Raw genomic sequence first — 21,176 nt, forward strand, 5'->3', positions numbered from 1 at the left:
GGTGGTTGTCTGAATGTGAAAAAAAAACGACGCGAGTGAGTGAGTGGGAAGGGAAAAAGTATAGGAAAATAAGAGATTTAGTGAGGGAAACGATTAAAAAACGGCGTCGACGAGGAGGGCGCGGGGCGGTCGAGCGAGAGGGAGCGAAGGAGAAGTGTCGATTCTCTTCTTTTTCTTTTTGTTTCTGGTCTGAAGCGAAAAAAAAAGAAGAAGAAGGAGGTGGGGTCGAGAAGAATTTTTCTTCTCTTTCTCGGAAGATGCGATCTTGCGCATCAAGAACATCTTCTCAATTTAAACGAGTGCCTTTTTCCCAAGGTTGGAATAGGAAGGCGCTGAAAAAAAAAGATGGGTTCTTCGTCTTCTACAAAAATAAAGGAAATGGATGTCGCTGTTTCCGAGAGGCTGCTGCTGCTGTTGTTGGTCGCCATCCTTCTCTATCTTGTCTCTTTGAAATAAAGGGATAGGTCATTTTCAATTTCATTAAGTGACTCTCGGGGACCAAGAAGCGGGGATAATCTGTATTTACTAGAAATCATGAGATGTGTATCATGAGGGTGTAAAAAAATATCAGGGAATTGAATGGAAGTTGAGTTGGAGATCCATCGGGACTCAAAGTTGCGAGTCCAAGAAACATAACCCTTTAACCTTCTGGATTATAACAAATGAAAATTAAGCACGATTTTCACGATTTAGCAAAAGTCTACTCTGAAAATATTTAAAAATTATAAATTCAGATTCAAAACAAGCTCTGTTTTGAAGAAAGAGAGCTCTGGAGCCAGAGGAAGCACGTCATTCCCGTGGTTCTCAAAACCAACCATTATTTCTGAGAATCCGGTTTCGAGTTATTTTTCTCGATTTTGTTTCCAGTGGGTTTTAACAACGCATTTATACTGAAAATAAATAAGCTAGAAAACTTTTAGCCTGCTCTCAAGTTTTAAAAAATAGTAAACTACCGTAAACACTCTAATAGAACGTCACCCGGACCGTTTACTTTGAGTGTTTATATCTCACTTATTTTGAAAGATATCAAAAAGTTGTCAACTAATAAAATATTTATCATGATATCAGCAACATTTTATTAGTTAACCACTTTTTTTACATCTCTCACAAAAAATGAGATACATGGGCTCAAATTTGACGATTCGGGTGGCGTTCTATTAGAGTGTTTACGGTAATTTTCTCATTTCTGAAACAACAACTACTATACAAATATTATGTACAATCTATTCATTTATATGTTTATTATCAAAAAGTGGAACCGTTATACATCGAATCGAATCAAAGTGAAAATTGGTGTGAGATATCCTGTGTGTGTGGGTGTGAAACGTACAAAACAATGATAAAAGTTATAACTTTCTTCAAACTTGAAATTTTGAAAAACTTCAAATTCGAGCGTTACTATAAATTCAAATTTCAGGGTTTGAAAGAAGTTATAACAAGTTTTAAAAAAACTGGGAAAACAATTTAGAACCGATCCACTTTTCGATCGACCTCCAGTCCACCGAAACTCGCTGATTTTTTGGTTTTGTCCTTTGTAGATGGGTTTGAACTTGCAATTGTTGTTACTGTTTGGGATCTGGTACCCCGATCGATAATGGAATTCTGATCGGCACTCGATGAACTGTAGCTCTGCTTGAATGTGCTTCGCTGGTCTCCGATCTTTCTTCCTTGTCCGAACATTTCGAGGAAACAGCGGCGGAGCTGAAAAATTGACTTTTAGAATGAAAATGGTTTATTTTTCAATTGAGTTACCTGGAAGTCTGTGATAAACGAAAGTACTGGATCCAGAATACATCTCGTCACCAGGAACAATCGGATACATCCCAATAGACGCATCATTTCAGAATAATTTCGCTGGAACAGGCATGGGTAAGGATTGAGGACCAGACCAATGCACCTGAAAAATATATTTTTTTAACTTTTCTTTTCTAGGAGTGGATCGACGAAAACGCGCCGAACTCGCGCCAGCCAAGCTAGTTATTCATAATATTTGAAAAAAGTCACTTACCATATCGCATAGGGGACATTCAATATTGCAAAAGTTCCCACATTTAGCGCCAACTTCCACAATGGGAATCGAACCATTCGAATCCGTCCACCTCCATCCTTTTCTCTTTTTTTAAAGGAATTACTAAAGTTTTGAGCTTTCCGAATAAAGAAACAAGTGATAACAAAGACCAGGATAGTGAAACAATACACAGAAGCAGTCATCAGGTTTCGGGATCTAGAGTTTCAGAAGTTTATCATTTTATAATATTCTAGGAGACGGAATACCTGTACATATTCCTGAGACACGTCTCCGCTTTACATCCTGACCATTGATTCAAATCAGGGATCTTCACTAGAGCAGATACTGCCAATGTGTAACTGACCATTAAAACTAGAATCGTCCAACTGAAAAATTGTACAACTGATAAATTCCAATCAGCTCTAATTACCTGATAATCATCAAATTCACACATCTTCTCATTGTGAACCATTTTCTGTAATGGAATGGTTTCCAAACAGCGAACAGTTTAAGAACGGACAGTGAACAATAGGAGACCATAGCTGACCAGAAGGATCCGATGAAGAATGACTCAATTACGACAACCATATCACGACTGGAAAAATTTCTATGAACTTGGTGTAAAAATATTTTTAGGGTTTCACAATTTTTACGATTTTGAAGCGCATACAGCAAGTTGTCGGTTTTCTTTAAAAGCTTAAAAATTCCAAACAAACCTACTTTATATCGTGCCACGTCAACACGTAGATACATGTGACCAATGCTGAGCAACATGTCAGAGCATCTCCAATGGCACGATTCATAAGCAAAGCGTAACACTTTCGGGATACTCGACGGGCTTTGATGGCCTGGAAAACTTGAAATGTTAAGTTAAGTTTTCAGAATTATAGCTTACTATTAGAACCTGTAATAGAAGGGCTTCCTAACTTTTAACTTTGAGTTAATTTTTTTTTCGGTTCCTGTCAAAGATATAAGAAAGTTGTCAACTGATAAATTGTTTATCATAATACCACAATCATTTTATCATTGGACACATTTTTTGATATCTTGCATAGGAATTGAGATAATCAAGCTCAAACTTGGTATGCTTGGTTCTTGAAAAAATGACATAGTTATTGAAAATAAAAAATGTCTCACCTTATAACAACTGATAATAAAAATGATGGTTGCAATCGCTCCACATATCGCTAACGGCAACATTGCCCATCCATAGAATGTTCGAAACACATTTTCCACTCGCAGGGCCTGGCGGCGCTGAAAAAAAAATCACAACTAAATTTCCGGTGAACTCTCATGGAAACTGTAAGATCAGATGAAGTCAAAGCTTTCACCAAGAGTACTAGTAAGCCATAAAATATGAAATAGCTTTATAAAGACAAAAAACCTCCGGGCATAATAATGTTTGAAAAAAACTCACTCTAAAAAGATCAATCCGCTCTGGTGTGGTCAGATTGAAGAAGCAATCTGTACGTTGATTGGCGCTCATGTCATCTGAAACCACCAATGATTTTTTTTAATTTCAAATCAATATCAGAAGACACCGCACGTCTTCTGCGGAGAAAAGATAAAGAGTCGCAGAGAAGAAAAACAAGAAAATGTGTATAATATACGATAAAAGGGATATGAAATGCCAGAGAGAGGGATTCTGTGTGTAACATAGTGATAAATGGATGTGGTTTTTTTTTATTCTTAAAATTGTTGAAAAATTCTAAAAATAGAAAGAAAGGATAGACTGAAGGGGTGATCAAGAATCTTAGAATTAAAAATACAGGGGCACAAGACAGAACCTGAAATTTGTGTGATTTGTAATCAATAATCATACTGAAAATGGTTTACAGAGGACATAATGAACAAGTGAATGAATCAATGACGTCAATTTCAGCAACAATAAATTCTGGAAAGTTATTATTTTCCACATAACAGTGTGCAACTGAAAAAAAGGAAAACATGGAAAATAGAGGAAATAGCAAATAGGGAGTACAAACAAACATTATTGTTATAATGGATGTGTACCTTTTTTCCTGGAACACTTTTAAGTTAAAATTTCATGATAAGTTCTTGCAAAAAGAAGAAAAAAAATCGGAATCAGTATCTTCTGAATCCACAAAATCTATTCCACTACATCTAACGTCAAAAATCCTTTGGCGAATTATACATGTGTTTTTGTTGTACATGTAGGTGGTCAGTAAATGTTCAATATTTAAAGAAGAAAGGGAAGAAAATGAAAAACATTCGCCTAGTTTGGAGAAGAAATGGAAGAATGTACTTGTGTTATTCTCATTATGGTTAAAAAATGAAAAGAGATAGGAAGGAATTTTTGATTTCAGTGGGAAAAATTTGATAATAGGAGGACCGTGAAATGGGGAATGACCAAAACTCGTGACGGCTTCTTATACTAAAGTTTAGATGATTCAAGAGCTGAAAAAGTGAAAATTTGAAAGTTTGTCAAGGCATATCAAGCTGAAATAGATTTGACTAAAAATACTATAAAGAAATTTTAACAGGATGACAGAGCTCTGTGAGCTGAGCTAGTGTGAGCTGATGGACCCTACATGAACCAATAGTGTGCATAATGTGCCTTAAAATATTCTTACCGTTTTCCGGCGTTTTCAATTCCTAAAAGCAATTTTTCTCTACATCAAAATTGGTAGGAAGAGCAGCTCGTTTTTTATTGAATGGATCGAATGTGATTAGCCGCAGGAGGCGGGGGAGAGGCGAGCAATTTATTGGAGCTGGTAGTCTCTATTTTCATCGTTTTTCAATTCTAGTCAATTGGTACATTTTTTGTGTTTCCACACGATTCCAATTTCCAATTTTTCCATTAGAAAAATAGTAAGCGTTCGATTCTTCCCTTCAAGACCAATCACGTCATCATCCAGATCCTATAACCCGTTTTCGATCTAGTTACAACTCGATTTGAGTAGCTAGTACATAAATCACTTTTTATAGATGGCCTCTTAGTCTGAATAGACCAAAAAATGTAACATCCTGATATGTAAAAGTAGGAGACTTTGGACTTTTAGAACTAGACAGTTGAACATAACTAGAAATTCTTGACACTAGTGTATCCAATTTTTCAAGGATTTTTTTGTAGAAAATAAGTGAGTCACTTCTAATCCTTGAACTTCTTTTTTCTCAAACATCTAATCCTTTTTTTCTGGTCTTACACCTCAACAAAACACTTGCAAGAGAACTACTTCAGAATCATCAAACAGTCTGGGGGGGGGGGGGGTGGCTCTGGGGTCATCTTCGGGGCTCCGGATTTTCGTATGAAATTAACTTCAATAAGATTTCTTACGATTTGCATGTTTTATTGAATTGTAACGATTAGGATGAGGTTTTATAGAAAATAATACAATAGTCAAGTTCTTTGGAATTTTCGAGCAGGGATATGACATTGAATAATCAGAAGTTCAAAAATTGGAATAAGATTCATGAGCCCAATTAAAAAATATCATGGAACTGTTTGATTAGATGCTTTCACTCTAAAAATAATACATTTTCCAGGTCAATGATAGAGTTTAAAGTCACAATTTCATTTATAGTGCTATATCTGAAATCAATATGAACAGGTCATCTAGAACATTCCATGAAATCAGGTGGTCACTTGGACAAAAAATCTTACAAAAACACAAAAAAACTCTCAAAACCAAACACCCAAATAAAACAGTGAAACGAGGTAAGAAAATCAGAAAGAATAGGAGAGAGAAGACACCTTGAGAATATAGGGAAGGAAACTTGTTTCTCGTCACGCCGCTCCCCGCCTGACGACGTCATCTTGATTCTGAAGTCTTCTCTCGTCGTTCCTCTTTGTACTGTTTGCCTCTCTGGCGGTGTTGACTTGAGTTGACCCTTTAAAGAGAGTGGTAGTACTGTCCATGCATCGAGATCAGATAAGCTATTTTTTCTTCTGGTGGACAGTGTCAGCAGGTTTTTTCGTCAGTTCTTTGGTTTTTAAAATTCACCAGCTGCGCAGCTGGCGCTTCAAACAGCTGGCTGGTCTGCCTTCGGCGCGATTTAACCTATTTATTTTACTACAAAAAATATTTTAAATCGCGCCGAAGGCCCACCAGCTAACAATTTGAAACGCCGGAGGTGAGCTCAAACTTGACAGTGTGGGTATCGTTCTATTACAGGTTTTACGGTACTTTACAGAATTCGATTGCTCTATTATATCTGGTCAAATTATTTCTTATTTCTCGTATTTAGTTCTCTAAATTTATCCAGTTAATTAGTCCATTTAATTAACTTTATCGCTTCGCTCATTTTTCTGATGTTTGACACTCTTTTTTCCCAAAATTTCCATGTGATCCGTATGTTTGCGACCTTCAGTAGAAGACGTCAGTAGAAGAACTTCCAATTTTTGAAGTTTGTAACTAAAATTCGAAACAATTCAGGCTAGTAGTAGGAGAATTTCATTTCACACAGAAGGGCAAAAAAATGGATAAGAAGAACGAGTATAATTCTATAGAAAAATTGTAGTTTCTCGCTATTAAAATAATAATAATAATAAAATCTGTGTTGGTAGGGGGAATAATCTGGGAAAGGGGGAAATATAAATAAATAAGTTATCTTTTTTGATGGACGAGGGATAGGAAAAGAAGGAAAACAATCTGGAGCTTTGGTCGGCTGATTAAGAAAAACTTTCAATGGGATTTTCGAGAAGATGCTCCAATGGGAAAATGCTCGGATCGGACGGGGGGTTGGGTGACAGGGCAAAGCAATGGTTCTGAAGAAAAAAAATCGGAGAGACATGAAAATATCACATTTTTGGGAAAAGACGAGTAGGGGGAGACAGTGAAAAAGACGGGAAGAAAGAAAGAAAATGGTTATTTTCGGTGCGAGAGAAAGAAAAACGAGTAATTTGATTGTTTTCGTAGATTTCGATGTGGAATCACACCAATTGAGATCTCAATCGGGCCAACTCCTGTTTGTGCTCATGTTCTTGCTTGTCGACGAGCTTCTCGATGTGCTCGAGCTCCTTGATCTGAAAAATTGGATTTTGAAGGTTCTAGCCTCAGCAATCAGGAAAAAACTACATAAAAACTATATGAATAGTCTTGAAATCTGGGAAAAACCCTACCAAGGCGATCAGGGCCTTCCGGCATTCGTGCTCATTTCCTTCTGGAATTTCCACTGATCTTGACTCCTTGGCTGCAGACTTTGATGGTTTTTGTGGCTTGGCAGCAGGAGTAGAAGCAGGAGCCGTAGCTGGAGTGGAAGACGCTGAGTTGAGTTTCTTCTCAATCGCGTTCCTCGCTTCACCGACCCAATCGGAGAAGGCCTGAAAATCAGAAATTTGAGTTATATGAAAGCATAGACTTATAGGTCTCAGAATGACTTTCCAGAAAATGGAATAAAATATTTAACTTTGAGATTGATTCAGAATCCAAATTGACTTATATCTACAGTACCTGCTCATCCTTGAACGTCTTGTCCTTCATTTTTATGCCAGCCAAACTTCCAAGCTCCGCAACAACTTGCTTACGAAGGCTTTCCAATTGGTTTGGCACCGCTTCTGTCTTTTCCAGAATTGTCATGTTGCGTTGACGGAGCTCCTGGAAGATAACGTGATTAGGTGTTTTCCTGAATCCCAAAACTTACGTTATTTTTCTCATCCAACACTGCATTCTTCGCCTTCAACTCCTCGATAAGAGCGGAATCAGAAGAAGAAGTTCCAGGAGCGGCTTGTGCCAAGTCCGCATTAGTCTTCTTCAACTCAAAGGCCTCCTCCTCTACCACTGGTTCTGGAGAGTTCTTTGGAATCTCCACAACCCTCGATTGCTCATCCTTCAACGATTTCTTGACCTCTGCCAACTTCTCTTTGGTTTCTTTAAGTTGAGCGAGAAGATCTGTTTCCTTAGCCTGAGACTGTTCCAACTCTTCCAGACGAGCATTATCCCGCTGGTTGAGTTCCCCGACGATTCGTTCTTGTTGCTCTTTGCTGAAACGAAATAGAGATTTTGATTAGAAAGAGATATTGTATTTTTACACTTACTAAACATGGAATTCGTTCATATCCACATTTAGTTCCTTGATCAACTCCTCCAACCTCACATACTTCTCTGTCATCTGTTCCTTCTCACTCAACCACACCTTTTGCTCTTCTCTCAACGCATCCAATTCCTCAGTACTGTGCTTTGACTGGTTTTCCACTGCAAGTTTCGCAGCGTTCAACGCATTTTGAAGCGTGTTGTTGGCAGCTGTGAGGGCGAGAATTTTGTTGGCCTGATCGGCATACTCGTCTCCAGTCTTAGCAAGTCTCTCCTCCATGATAGTGGTGACCTGACGAAGACCATTCAGACTGGCCTCAATTTTTTGCTTCTCCGCCTCATATTTGTCAATCTTCTGTTGAAGATTTCTTTCCGTTTCAGCTGCTTTATTTTCTGCATCACGGAGCGCTTGTTGACTGCTTCTCGACGATGCGTTAGCTTTGTCCAAGTTGTATTTTGCACTTCTGAGATCATTCTCAAGTTTTTGAACATTATTGTCCTTCTTTTGGGTCTCTTGAACGAAGTTCTGTTCGCGGTGGTTCAGGGTTTGTTGGACTTGTTGAATTTGACGGACGAGTTCGGTTTCGCGAGCTTGAAGTTTTTGGAACTTGTCGGCGGTTTGCAGGCGTTGGTTTCTGGAAAATATTGAGGTTATTTTGGGATTTTAAACTTTTTTCTTTTTACTCACTGTTCATCCCTGGCCTTCTCATCCGCATCTCGCTTATCCTTCGACAACTTCTCATTCCTCTGCACCAAATCCTTATTTTTCTTATCCAAGTTGACGTTCTCTTTCTGCTTATTGTTCATTTGGGTATCGTGTGATTGGAATGATTGCTTAAGCCACGAGACGTATGCAGTGTCGAGTTCTGGAAGTTTCGAGAGGTGATCCAAAACCTTTTTCTGATCCAAATCGCAAGAATTGATCGGCTTTGGTGTCTTCTTTGGAACCTCTTTTGGCGGTGGTGGTGGCGCTTCCGATTGAACTGGTTGCACATTTTGAACCTTTTGCTCTTGCTCCACAACTTCTGCCACTTTCACTTCTGACTTTGCTTGTTCTGGCTGCTTCGGTGGGGATTTGTTCTTCGGTTGGTCCTTTGGTTTCTGTGGTGCTGGAGAGACCTTCGCTGGTTGCTGCTGTTGCAGCTTCTGCGGATTCGGAAGACTTGATGGTGAAACTGTAGTGCTCTTCTTGCCACCCTTCTTCTGTTGCTGCTTCTTCTTGTCCGAGTCGGATATGACGGCGATTTGGTCGGCGGTGAATTGCTGGAAAATGGTTTTTAGGTGAAATGAGCTTTCCTAGATCCTCGCATTTTTAGTACCTGCTCAAACGCGGTCTCTCGATTGCGCATGTACATGAAGAAGAAGACGATTGTGGTGAACAGTCCACCACCGAGGCCCAACAAGAGGGTCACCGAGTCTTCCATGTTTCTGACCTGCAAAAAGAGAGATTTTTAAAGCTAGCAATAGAGAAATTTAAAAAAAAAACGGACGGCACAAGATAGAGAAGAAGAAGAATGGAATTTTAAGAAGTTTCGAAAACTTTTGAATCTTGATCTGCTAAATTCTAGAAAATACCGATAATGTACCCTGGTTCAAAGTACATTATTTTTGCACCATCCCTTTCATCAATCAATTTTTTCCCAATTAAAAACTGTCATCGGCGAAGAAAAATGCAGCGATCGTCTCACCCTCTCTCTCGCTTTCCGAAAAAAAGGTGATATTATAAAAAAGGTTTTGAAGGATGCGAAAAAGTACACCGAATCGAGGTCAACACACAAGAGACATAGACACATTCCATCAGTTATGTGAGATGTTGAATCAGTAGGGTGGAGTGGAGTACTCGTTTTGTTTTAGCGAAAACGAATCAGATCGACACAGCTGATCTGATCAGCTTGATCATAAAACATACTACATGAGAAGTTCTACAAATATTCGAGAAAAGAATTATTAAAATTTCGAAAAACCGAAGCTCACCGCCGTTTCGCAAAAACAGAAAACCTGCTCCGAATTAGAATTTTATGGGCTTTCTAATGATATAGGTCATGAATCGCCACTCGGAATCATGCAAAGATAGCTCCCTAGTAAGAAAATTTCAAATTAGCGCATATTTTCCTTCCAATATTTTAAGATCACGACATATATCAAACATGCACGCCAATACTACATAAATTACACATATCCCAAAATTACCCATTGAAAAAAGGCACTTGAAATTACCAAAATTTCGCCCCAAACTTCACGAATAAAATCTAGGATCACATCCATTATGAATGCCCAAGCTGTAAAATTATGCGAATTTAAGGGAAAAAAAACAAAAAAAGAGACAGAGAGAAGGAAAAAAATCTGTGAGAGAGAGAGAGAGAAAGAGGCGCGCCACGTTGTCGTCCGGCAGCAGAGGGACACTTTTTTGCGCCCCAACTGTCTGACACACTCTCACTCTCTAGCCATGGGCGGCTCCTTGAAGAGAGTTGGGGAACTTGGAAGGGGCGCAGAGAAAAATGTGTGTATGTTTGACCAGTATATACTGCCTCTCCTTGTGTTGGTTGTGTGTTTTTAATTGCTTCATTTATTTCTCTCCGAATCTCTCGGTTGAGAGAGCTAGAGAAAGAGAGAGAAAACTGCAAGTGACAGGGATGAGCAACAGGAGCCGCTTCTCTTTTTTCACGAAATGAAGAAGAATAAGATCCGAAGAAAACGAAAAAAAGGAAGAGGCGGACGTCTTCTTGCCAATTTCCTAATGAAAAATTGTGGCCGAGAGAGAGCGACGGCCTTGAAATTTTGGGGGAGGAACAAGAACACAAAACCGATGAAAAGGTGAGAAAACGATGAGAATTGAGAACTTCCGCAGGTTTTTCAAATCGATTAATGGCCAATTAAAGTTTTAATTATATGCAAAATTGAGTTTTTTTTTACATCAGATTACGTAATTTCGTGGGAAAATTAAGCGACCGAAGGAGGGTTACGGTAGCCGATAAACGCGGACAATCGCACTTTCAGGAAAAAGAAACTGCCAGAAAGCTGAAGAAAACGGGGGTCTAAATCGCTTTGATAAAAGAAATTCTGAAAATTCGCGGAAAAAAAGAAGGCGCAACAGATGAAAATGTTGGTTGAGTCTCGCCGCGAACCGAAAGGATTACTGTAGTTTTCGATTTTTGGTGAATTTCCAAGCTTTTTTACGATGAAAGCGGATTTATCTCAAAAAATTTTCAGGGCAGATCCTCCAGTTGTTTTCACAGAAAAAAACACGGAAAATTGATAATTTTCAGGTTTTATAGGCATAATGAAAAACGTTTGAAAATTCGGTTTGAAGTTTTTGGCCAAAATTAGAAAAAATTTCGGTTCTCGCGAAAATTGATTTTCCTGCCTCGTCGTGTCGCGATAAGACTAGCCATCAATCAAGTAGCAGGCGTGCTCCGTCAGGTTGACGTCAATCAGTGAAAACTCAGGAGAGAAACTTCTAGAATTCTGAGAAGCAGGTCGTCAAGGCGACCCGTGTATGACTAGCAATTATCTAGACTAATAGAGAAAGAAAAATATATAAATAGTGGGTGAAAGAGAAGAAACGAGAGCTGCTCATTAGTCAACTCTCACTCTCTTCGTGGGAAACGGAGTCAACGTCAATTGGGCCACGACGCAAATGAACACGTCATCAGTAGGGGAATAAATAGAAGATTTATTTGGCGACAGTTGTGAAGAAAAACGAAGGAGATAGGGTTCCAATACCAGGGGAAAAGATTTTTACAATACACAAAAAAAGGGTGATAAAAATTAGGGACACATTCACATATCCCCGAGCTCATCATAAAGTCGTTGTTGCTCTTGTTGCTGCGCCTCGAACACATTGAAATCGTCGACACCAACCATGTCTTCGTCGAAAGCACTGCGTTCTGGACGGTCCTTTTGATTTTTGCGCTTCTGACGTGATTCTTTGTCAGAGATTGAGTGAATGTTGCCATTGGCCAACGCGGCTTTCCAGACGAGAGACTGAGCACGGTTGATGGCTCGATCACAAGTGTCGTTGACTCTGAAAATGGGGGAAAGTTGTCTTTAATAATGAGAGTCTCTTACTTTCTCAAAGTGGCATTCTCATCAGTGGTGTCCATCATTCGAATGATTCCCGCGTTCTGGTCGATTCTCAGCTGCACATTCTTCTCCTCGGCGAGCTCGACAATTGTAGTTTGTAGCTCACTAATAGTTGTTCCCAGTGCTTGACACATGGTTTCCATTTTGATAGTAGAGTACGGTTGCAGGTACTGAACCACACACTTTTGTCGAATCTTCGAGAACAGCTCGTTGACGTTTCGAGAGATGAATGGATCTAGAAGAAGACGATTCTTCACTGAATTCATTATCTCGAAGCATCGCCCGAAGCGGCTTGCCACGTAGCAGGTGAGCATCTCGAAAAACAGTGGCTCAGATTCCAATAGTTTTCGGATAGTTCCATTTCCGTCACTTCCACCGACCAGCTTTTTCAAATTGGTTCTTCCCAACGTAGCCATCGCACATAGCACCGAATAGATGCCAAGATCCGAAGACGTGACGTACCATTTGGAGTCCAAGCACTCGGTTTTTATCACCAGCACGGTTTCGAGGACGTCCGAATATCTATGGTTTCGAAGTTTCAGAATCACTTGAGCGGCTTGGCACTTTGCCAAGGCTGTCTCGATGAGCTGACGATTGGATGGAGAGGTCATTGGTGCGCTTTGATTGACAAGATATGTCGCGTTTTCGCCGCGTTGTTGTTGTTGATTGTTCTGGAAAAAATAGAACTTTCAAAAATTAACGTTGTTTTGGGTCATTCTAGAATGATAAGTGATCAAAAATACCTTTTCCGCGTCATCGGCGTCTTTCAATGAGCGGAACGCCGTTGAAGTAATGCTCTCCAGTTTGCCCCAATCGTTTCCGCAGATTGACACTTCGATCCAGTTCATCCACATCTGGAAATCATTACTTTATCATAATCAGTGACGAAATTAAAGAGCTAACATTGATGGAATGCTTCAACTGTGTGCAATAGTCTCTGATTCCTCTGGAATACAATCGAATCGCCTCTTCCGTCTTTCCAGCCACTAAAAAGTGTCTGAACAAGTCCTCCATAGCGCGTCTAGTAGATTCCTTAACACCCTCATCCTTGTGTCTCTTATACTCGATTTGCAAATGATCCAGTGCAACTTGCCAGCTTCCACTAGTCTCATCAACCCATTTTGTATCTTTCACAGGAATTTGAAAGTTGACTTTATACTCCTTTTTGCTTCCCAATTCCTGCTCGAGCTCGTTGAAAAATGCGATATAATGAGTAGTGTCCTTTGTGTTCTCCTTTAGATAATTGATCAGTGCAATGTATGCATCGGCTTTTAAGGCTGTGCAATGCTTTGCAATGAATCTGGCACGCAAGAAAAAGGAATTTCCGTCGTAGTTGCATCCAATGGTTTCCACATCGACGGCTGGCTCGGTGACGATCAGATCGTAGACTTCGTCAAAATTCTCCTTATCTCGTTTTTCCTCTGCACGGGTCAGAAGAGCTGGAACTGAAATTAAGATTTTAAAAGTTGAAATGATACGAAATCACTCACTTTTCTCCACCACATGATGTTCCAAGAATCTCACTACTGCTGGAATTGTCTCTTCTGCACCGCCTGTTCCGCTGCTACTGCTCGATTCACCACTGCCGACAATTGGGCCACTTGACTGGAAATTTAGATATTATAAAAAACGAGCTGGTCATTTATAAACTTACCGGAGCACCTGTGTCCATTGGATCGTCTAAAATATCATTTGACATATTTGCGAGAACTGAAAATTTAAAATTTAGTAGTGAAAATTCGGAGAAAAAGTGATAACAACTGAGAAATTAGTGAGATTTTTAATACAAGTTTTTAGGGGCTGTAAACGGTTTTGAATATCGGTGAAAACTTATTTCGGAAACGGAAGTTCCATTTTCTTTAAAATGTATCAAAACACTCGAAAAATCTCATACATCATCAAAAAAAAACCTGAAAATCAATTGAAAAGCAAACAAAAAATCTCAAAAAATTTTGTCCAACGGGGCGCGTTTGCATCTCCATTTCTCTGCGCCTCCTTTTTTGTAATAGTGTCTTGTCTTCTCGTCACCTATTTTTTGAATACTCTTTTTGGATCTAGCTTTTTGAGATACAGATAATTTTTTTCAATTGTTTTCTGGTGTTTTTGTCTTAAACGGAAGATTTTCAGTGTCTGACAAAATCTAACAATGTCCAAGCCCACAGATTCGTCGATTTTCGGCAAAATGAGTGAGTTTAAAAATGGGTATTAGAATTTTTGAAAAGTTGAGTTTTTCAGCTTCCCGAGCCGCTGGAAAGCGACAAATCAAGCCAACCGCAGTTCTGTTCGCAACACTAAACGAGAATCATCCAAGTTCCGATGAAGAGGATGAGGATTTCGAAGGACCAAAGGAAGAAGAAGGTTCTGGAGATTCTGGAGATTCTTCGGAAGAGTCTAACAGTGATGAGGAGGAATCCGAAGAAGATGAAGAAGAGGATGAGAAGGATCAGGAGCAGGGAGAACCAGAAGGAGAGAAGTCTATCATTTGTGGAGTCTGTGTGAATCAGAAGAAGTCAGATGAAGATTTTTTAAATTGCCGAAAATGTGGTATTCACGTACACAAGAATTGCTATAAAGGAATTGTCCAGAGTTCAGAAGACGTCACTTCTGGAGGACTCTGGTTCTGTGAACCTTGCCAGTATGGATACCTCGATCCCCCATTCTGTGAATTCTGCCCATCTCGTTTCGGTGCCTTCAAAAAATCTGATCTACCGGATCGATGGGCACATTTGATTTGTGCTCTATTCACACACGGAATCGTCTGGGTTGATGACGATTCTTTAAGTGGAGTGTCCTGGGAGAATCTAGAAAACTCGAACTTTGGACGAAGAGTCTGTTCGGCGTGTTCGGATAAAATAGAAGCGAGATTTGGAATTTCATCCAGGTGTGAATCGGGAATGTGCAAGGAATATATGCATGTCACTTGCGCTCAGAAACTCGGTCTTTTGGTTGATGAATCCGGAGATTCTGAAATCGCCGTCCCCCGGTACTTCTTCTGTAAGAAGCACACGAATTTGGATAACTTGAAAAGCTTTCAACGGAGATTCGAAGGATGGGAGAAGGCTGAAGCGAAAAGAATCACTGCACATCGACGACGAAAGACTCTGGATGCTTCGGAGGATGAGCAGCGTATAAAAATGAGGGAAATGTTGGAAGAGTTGCTGGAGGATGAGAACACGAAGCAGAAGGGAGGAGTGCACGGAGGGGAGAAAGTTAAACAGGTAACCTTCCTAAAAATTCTTTCCCAACACTTCCAAATTTCCAAAATTTACAGGCCCGCCTGCTCAACTCTTCATCCGAATTCTTCGATCGTTTCGAGACTAAAGCAGAAGACTCTGGATTGTCTAAAAAGGAGTTTCGCGATCCATTCTACGATATCAAGCTCACAAACAGCTCACATGTTCCAATTGGTTTCTCAAAAGAGTATTTAGAGTGAGTTGGAAGCATTCTTCAACTAATCCAACTCTCTTCTTTTCCAGTTTCATGCACGTCCGTGACACCCAAATCATCCCAGAAGAAGAGGAAAAACTCCGTAAAGTCCGCGAACTTCTCGCCGAAACCAAAGCCAAACAGGAGAAGAAATCCACATCAAAAGCGCTATCCGACAAGTTCCGAGTCAACGAAGAGATTATTGAATCGAAGCAAGAAGCGATTGAAAGACTACACAAGATTCTAGCGGAGCTAGGAGATCTGGATCTCCGTCAAAGCGCCGAACGTTCGACATCCGGTACTGTTGCGAAGAAAGCGAAAGAGAGTTACAGTTGTGTGGTTTGCAAGAAGGCGACTGAGCAGCATAAGCAGACTCAATGCGATCAGTGTCATAATAGTTATCATATCGGTTGCTTATCCCCGCCATTGACACGTCTGCCAAAGAGAAACAATTTCGGATGGATCTGTCATGAATGTAATGAGTCTAGCGGGGATGAGAGTGAGGTTATGGTACCGATGGAGACTTCGAGATCATCAAGAAATAGAAGACCGCCGGCGAGATTATCCGCGTTTTTGAGTCAATGATCATTTTATTCATTTTCCCCCGAAAATCCTATTTTTAAAGCATCTTTCATTCCACAAAAACCTCGATTTTTAAATTCATTTTTTATATTGAAAACCTCCCAATTCGAATCTCATTTTTATACATTTTGTCCCATTTTTACACACTTTTCCTCTTCTTTTTGATGCGATGAAAAACACTCAATGAACCGTTTTAACTTGTTTTCAGCTCAAAAATCATAGGAAAAACAATATTTTCATTTCCTTCCCCGTCAATTTTTACAAACACAACAAAAAGTAGATCCAAAAATTATGATTTTTCCTCCTTTTCCTGACTTTTCACTTCCAACAACTCCACGGCTTCTTCCTCCTCAATTTTTTCCAACGTCTTCTGAGCAGAAGCCTCCACGTCTTCTGAATCCTTCTTTAGCTTCTCCTTATTCTTCTTTGTTCGACACCCTCTGAAAAGTGGTCCGGCGTCGAAATCATCAATGTCTTCTGGAAGTTTTTTGTCCTTGGTTTCAGGCTGCAGAAGGACTAGGAGACCGGCGATCAATGACATCACGGAGATAACGATGGCTGGAGCGTCTTCGTTGATGGCCGTCTGAAATTTAGTTTTTTAGATATATGTGTTGTAGGAAAAAGATGAAGATCAGGAAAATAAACACAAACTTTTAATTTTGCTCCCATACATCTCATTTCCTGTTAAAGATATCAAAAAGTGGTCAATTGACAAAATGATTATCAAAATAGCAAAATTATTTTGTCAGTTGACTACTTCTTGGTATCTTTCACAGGAACCAAGATAAGCCACCTCAAAGTTGAAGGTAAGAGGGCGTTCTATTAGAGTGTTTCTCTGTTCCTAATTCAGTATCATTTCAATTACACCATGTTTATTTTTATTTTTTGAAGGTTCTCAAAACCAAACGACGCTAAACTCAAAACCCACCAATCGATTCATATACGGCGCTCCAATAGATCCAAGCTCTCCGACAAACGACACAACTCCACTGAAGACGTTACGGATAGTGGTGGGAGTTCCCTGGAAAACAACCTTTTTAGTAAAGAAAATGCCTAAAATTTTATCCTTAATTATGGGAAATATAAATGTATTTAAAAATCCGTAGAGTAACTAAAATTTGGAAAACTAAAATTTGGAAATTCGCGCCCTAAAGAAATCTTGAATATATTCAGAATTCCCATCTATTTTCTCAAAATTCTATAAATTCAAACTAAAAATTCTCACCTCAGAATACAATAACGGCTGACTAGCCCACACAATAGAATTTGTAGATTTTGCCAAAAGTGGGAAAATCATTTTATAATTTCCTTGGAGTGGCACATAGACAGTACCCAACATGAATGCAGCTGTTAGAACCAACGAAAAAAATGATACAGTTTTTCGTTTGAACAGAATTAGAAGGAAAACTGATAGGAATCCAGCAGGCAGCTCGACAAGACCCGATAGGAAGTATCCGGTTGTTTCGTCTTCCGACAATTCGGTGGAGTAGAGGGAGAGAGCCCAGTAGGTACCGCTCATGACAATTCTGAAAACATTAAAATGTAAAAAAAGAGTTTTTTTGAAAAGGCCATAGGATAAAAATTTATGTGATTCTCAAAAAACTTTATGGAGTTTTAGTGGGTTTGAGCATAATTTTGAAATGTTAGCTTCTCGACTCTATAGGTTCCCTATTAGCTAGAAGGCTCCAGGGCCACTAGAAGGCTCCATTGTAAGAATTGGATTTTGAAAAATAGATTTTCGGATTCTCCGTATTTCAAAGTGTTAGTCTATCAATTTCCAGCAATTTTGCTCGATTTTCCGTTACAGAACAGTTCATAAAGGCAACAGATAGCGTTCCACCTGAAGCAGCCGACACTTCCCGGGTTCGCGCCGGCAAATATACTTTGTGTAACAGCAGACTCCGCCCACTTTTCTCTCTTGAAACGGATGAGAGGCAAACAGAAGAAATGCGTTTTCAGAAAATAATACGATTTTGAAGAGTTAAGATATTTTTTGTTTTTTTTTTCGACGGAAATGGATAAAAGGTTGAAATTGATCATGTTTGAGACTAGTTTCAGCTTCTAGAGTGTACAATGAGCCAAGTTATGAAAGATCTAAGAACGAAGACTTTCAATGCTATAGGTGGATTAGGAAAAACTCGGGATGCTTTCTCTTTTAGTTCTAATATACTTTAAATAAATCTAGTACTGCAACTAAATGTTGAGAGTACATTTTGGTTGTGTGGTTTTCTCGAAATTTCCATTCAAAATGGAGCTAAATAACTTTAAAATGTAGTCTCCCTTCGGAAAACTGGGCTTCCAATTTTAATCAATTATTTAATCTTTAAAAAACTTACAAAATATAAGAATTGATCAGCACATGCACAAAAATCTTCGGGTAGAAAAGAGCTCTAAAAGTCCTGGTCTTTTCGGAAGATTGAGCATTAGCAGAGCGGCAATCAATAAGGCTAATGGTCTGTTTATTAAACGCAACAGACTCATTGATATATTTTTGAATCTTCTTATCGTTTTGTTTTGTCACTAGCCAATGCAACGATTCTGGAGTGAACCAGAAGAAAGGGATGGTTAGAAGTCCGGGAACCGAAGCGGCGAAATAAAGAACACGCCAATTCTTGAAGAAAATGTAGAAGACACCGGCTAGCATGTATCCACCGACCCAGGAGATGGTGGTAAGGACTGGGATTAGGGAGCGGAACTCAAGGGAGACGGATTCCATGCACAGAACGAAGCCAGTCATACTGAAGCTCTGAAAATTTAGATGGTAACGTCAAGATTTTGCTACATTTTGATTTAATTAAAATGTATAAAAAAAAACTCACCGTAGTAGCAACTCCGGAAATAAACCTAGACAGCAGAAATATCAAATAGTTCGGTGCCGCGGCACAAATCAAATTGGCAACCACACTAACGTAGAGTGGAATCAAAAACAATGGACGGCGACCAAGAATATCAGATAATTGACTGACAAATGGTGATACAATCATTCCACCCACTAGGAAAATTGATGTGGCGTGCTCCGCCATTCCTTGATACTCGCATACCAAGTCGAAGTCACTAGTGATGGTGGATTTTTTGTCTTCTTCGTATGCGTATCTGAAATACTTCGAAGATGAATTTTTGAAGAAGGTTTAAAAAAAGACACTTTCGTTTTTCAAATAAAAAAAGGTTTGAAGCTCACTTTGCTCCATTCACTGCTAAACAATCGATTGTTGTATTCAATTGCACATCATGTAAATGACAGCTATCTCCCACCAAGGGTGAGAAGTTCTGTAATTTTTCTCTGTTTTGAGAAATCTCGAAACTTGTATCTCATACCGGACTATCAGGCACATCACATAAAAACGAAGTGGTCTTTGTAATGAATGGCATGATCATCATATTCAAAGCGAACAGCATGTGGACGGATGTAGTGATAACATATGCGAGCATCTGGGAAATTCTTTTGGGATTCTGAGATACTGTAAAAACCTTGAATTACCTGATACCGCCCATATTTACCAAAAGCTGATAGAACTTTGTCAGCGTCAAGATGAAGATAGTTGAAAGTGGCTGACATGGAATTGCTCCGTGGTGGTGGAGAACTCGGTGGATGGGTATCAGGCATTTTTGTTATATAGTCTGAAAAATTTTGTAAATTTCAGATAGTTTTTCAGATGAAGAATGTATGAAAATATCATTAGGATGCAAAATCAAGAAACCGAAAACTAAAACCGTCAAAAAGTGCTAAATGACAGCACTTCTATACTTCCAATGCACATTTCTTTAAGTCGATACAGATACCTTGATATTGAAAGAGAGTGAGAGTCAGACGAGACACAGAGACACAATGATAGCTATTTTGATAAGAAGAAGTTTTGAGGTGTATGCACTCTATACCCCTAAAAATGGCCGTCTGTCAGTATCGTGAGCCGATAAGAAATGTTAAAGTGATAATGCGACGAATTTTCGGTCAGAAACGAGAGGGAAAATGTGGTGTGGTTGATGAGGGGCAGTTGGTGCCAGGTGCGAGAGAGGTGTTCGAAAAAAACTGACAAGAAAGAAAACAATCTACCTTATATTCGAAAGTAACTTAAATGTGAAAATTCTGAGATTTAAAGTTTGTTTGTTGTACCGTAAAACTTGTAATAGAAGGGAACTGGCGTTTAACTTTGAGCCAATTCATCTCGGTTCTTGCCAATGATATAAAAAAGTTGTCAACTGATAAATTGTTTTTTATGATGCCACAAACATATTATTAGTCGATATATTTTTGGCATCTTTAACAAGAACCGAGATAAATAAGCTCAAACTTGACAGTGTGGGGCGCCCTTCTGTTAAAGGTTTTACGGCAACTTGGAACATAGAAAATTAATCAGAATTTTCGATTAAGATATTCAAACATTTAAAGGTGGGGGGACAGGAGATTTTAGGGGGGATTTTTGGGGCCAGAGTATGCATTCTACCGTCACGGTTTACAACGCTTAACGCCACTCTACGTACAGATGCCGTCCTCGCCTTTATGTATGTAATCGGGCAGCGGCTTTCTCTTTGCACGCGTAGCTCAGTCGGTAGCGGCGCCGCACCTCCAACACTCGCCTCGACAAGTTCAACTCCTCGAGGAGCATCTTTGAACGGAACTTCGAGAACATTATTTTTTTTCATGTCCCCCCCCCCCCCACCTTTAAGAAAACATTTCGTAAATTCTGAAAATTAATCTTTCGCTAATTGAACAATGCTATGGAAAAAAGCTATTGAAAAAAGTTTCAGTTGGCCTGATTCATTTTCAACAATCAATAAATACCATGATTATTTTTGTTATGGAAAAACAGCAAAAGGTCATGCTTCCCAAAATGTGTTTACATTCAAAAATGAAAAATAAATCTCCCAAAAATGGTATAGAAATACGAAAACTGTCAAAATATGTAAGGAATCTAAAAAACGAACCAGTTTGAAAAATAAAAATCCATAAAATGCCAAGCTACAAAACACACCAAAATCATACCCATGTTCTTAGAATGATACTGAAAATGGGTCTAAAACTTTTCAGTTAAAACATTTGGAAGAATGTGCAAAATCATTAATTTCTCCAATCCTTGATAAGAAAC

The 21,176-nt window shown here is 39.2% G+C and overlaps 5 protein-coding genes across 5 annotated transcripts; 1 reads left to right on the forward strand and 4 right to left on the reverse strand.

The window, feature by feature from the left end:
- Nucleotides 1-1,464: 1,464 nt before the first annotated feature.
- Nucleotides 1,465-3,494, reverse strand: Cbr-dcar-1 (the record flags this gene model as incomplete). Its single annotated transcript, XM_002638556.2, has 8 exons — nt 1,465-1,701; nt 1,753-1,897; nt 2,009-2,224; nt 2,275-2,394; nt 2,439-2,603; nt 2,729-2,856; nt 3,146-3,262; nt 3,426-3,494. The coding sequence occupies 8 exons, from the start codon at nt 3,492-3,494 to the stop codon at nt 1,465-1,467; spliced, it is 1,197 nt and encodes a 398-aa protein (XP_002638602.2).
- A 3,408-nt stretch (nt 3,495-6,902) lies between these two features.
- On the reverse strand, nt 6,903-9,425 carry CBG05654 (the record flags this gene model as incomplete). Its single annotated transcript, XM_045238640.1, has 7 exons — nt 6,903-6,995; nt 7,092-7,292; nt 7,423-7,566; nt 7,613-7,952; nt 8,007-8,636; nt 8,690-9,297; nt 9,321-9,425. The coding sequence occupies 7 exons, from the start codon at nt 9,423-9,425 to the stop codon at nt 6,903-6,905; spliced, it is 2,121 nt and encodes a 706-aa protein (XP_045093013.1).
- A 2,356-nt stretch (nt 9,426-11,781) lies between these two features.
- On the reverse strand, nt 11,782-13,783 carry Cbr-csn-1 (the record flags this gene model as incomplete). Its single annotated transcript, XM_002638558.1, has 6 exons — nt 11,782-12,025; nt 12,070-12,755; nt 12,828-12,938; nt 12,988-13,529; nt 13,575-13,689; nt 13,739-13,783. The coding sequence occupies 6 exons, from the start codon at nt 13,781-13,783 to the stop codon at nt 11,782-11,784; spliced, it is 1,743 nt and encodes a 580-aa protein (XP_002638604.1).
- Nucleotides 13,784-14,230: 447 nt separating this feature from the next.
- On the forward strand, nt 14,231-16,095 carry Cbr-phf-14 (the record flags this gene model as incomplete). The annotated part of the gene is made up of 4 exons (XM_045238641.1): nt 14,231-14,270; nt 14,320-15,302; nt 15,356-15,513; nt 15,561-16,095. 4 exons carry the CDS (start codon nt 14,231-14,233, stop codon nt 16,093-16,095), a joined length of 1,716 nt encoding a protein of 571 aa, XP_045093014.1.
- Nucleotides 16,096-16,381: 286 nt separating this feature from the next.
- On the reverse strand, nt 16,382-19,696 carry CBG05657 (the record flags this gene model as incomplete). Its single annotated transcript, XM_002638560.1, has 8 exons — nt 16,382-16,675; nt 17,021-17,113; nt 17,318-17,618; nt 18,429-18,838; nt 18,912-19,185; nt 19,271-19,359; nt 19,408-19,521; nt 19,571-19,696. 8 exons carry the CDS (start codon nt 19,694-19,696, stop codon nt 16,382-16,384), a joined length of 1,701 nt encoding a protein of 566 aa, XP_002638606.1.
- Between the last annotated feature and the right edge of the window lie 1,480 nt (nt 19,697-21,176).

The sequence above is a fragment of the Caenorhabditis briggsae genome, assembly GCF_000004555.2.
Source record: "Caenorhabditis briggsae complete genome, chrV, whole genome shotgun sequence".
Lineage (NCBI taxonomy): Eukaryota > Metazoa > Nematoda > Chromadorea > Rhabditida > Rhabditidae > Caenorhabditis > Caenorhabditis briggsae.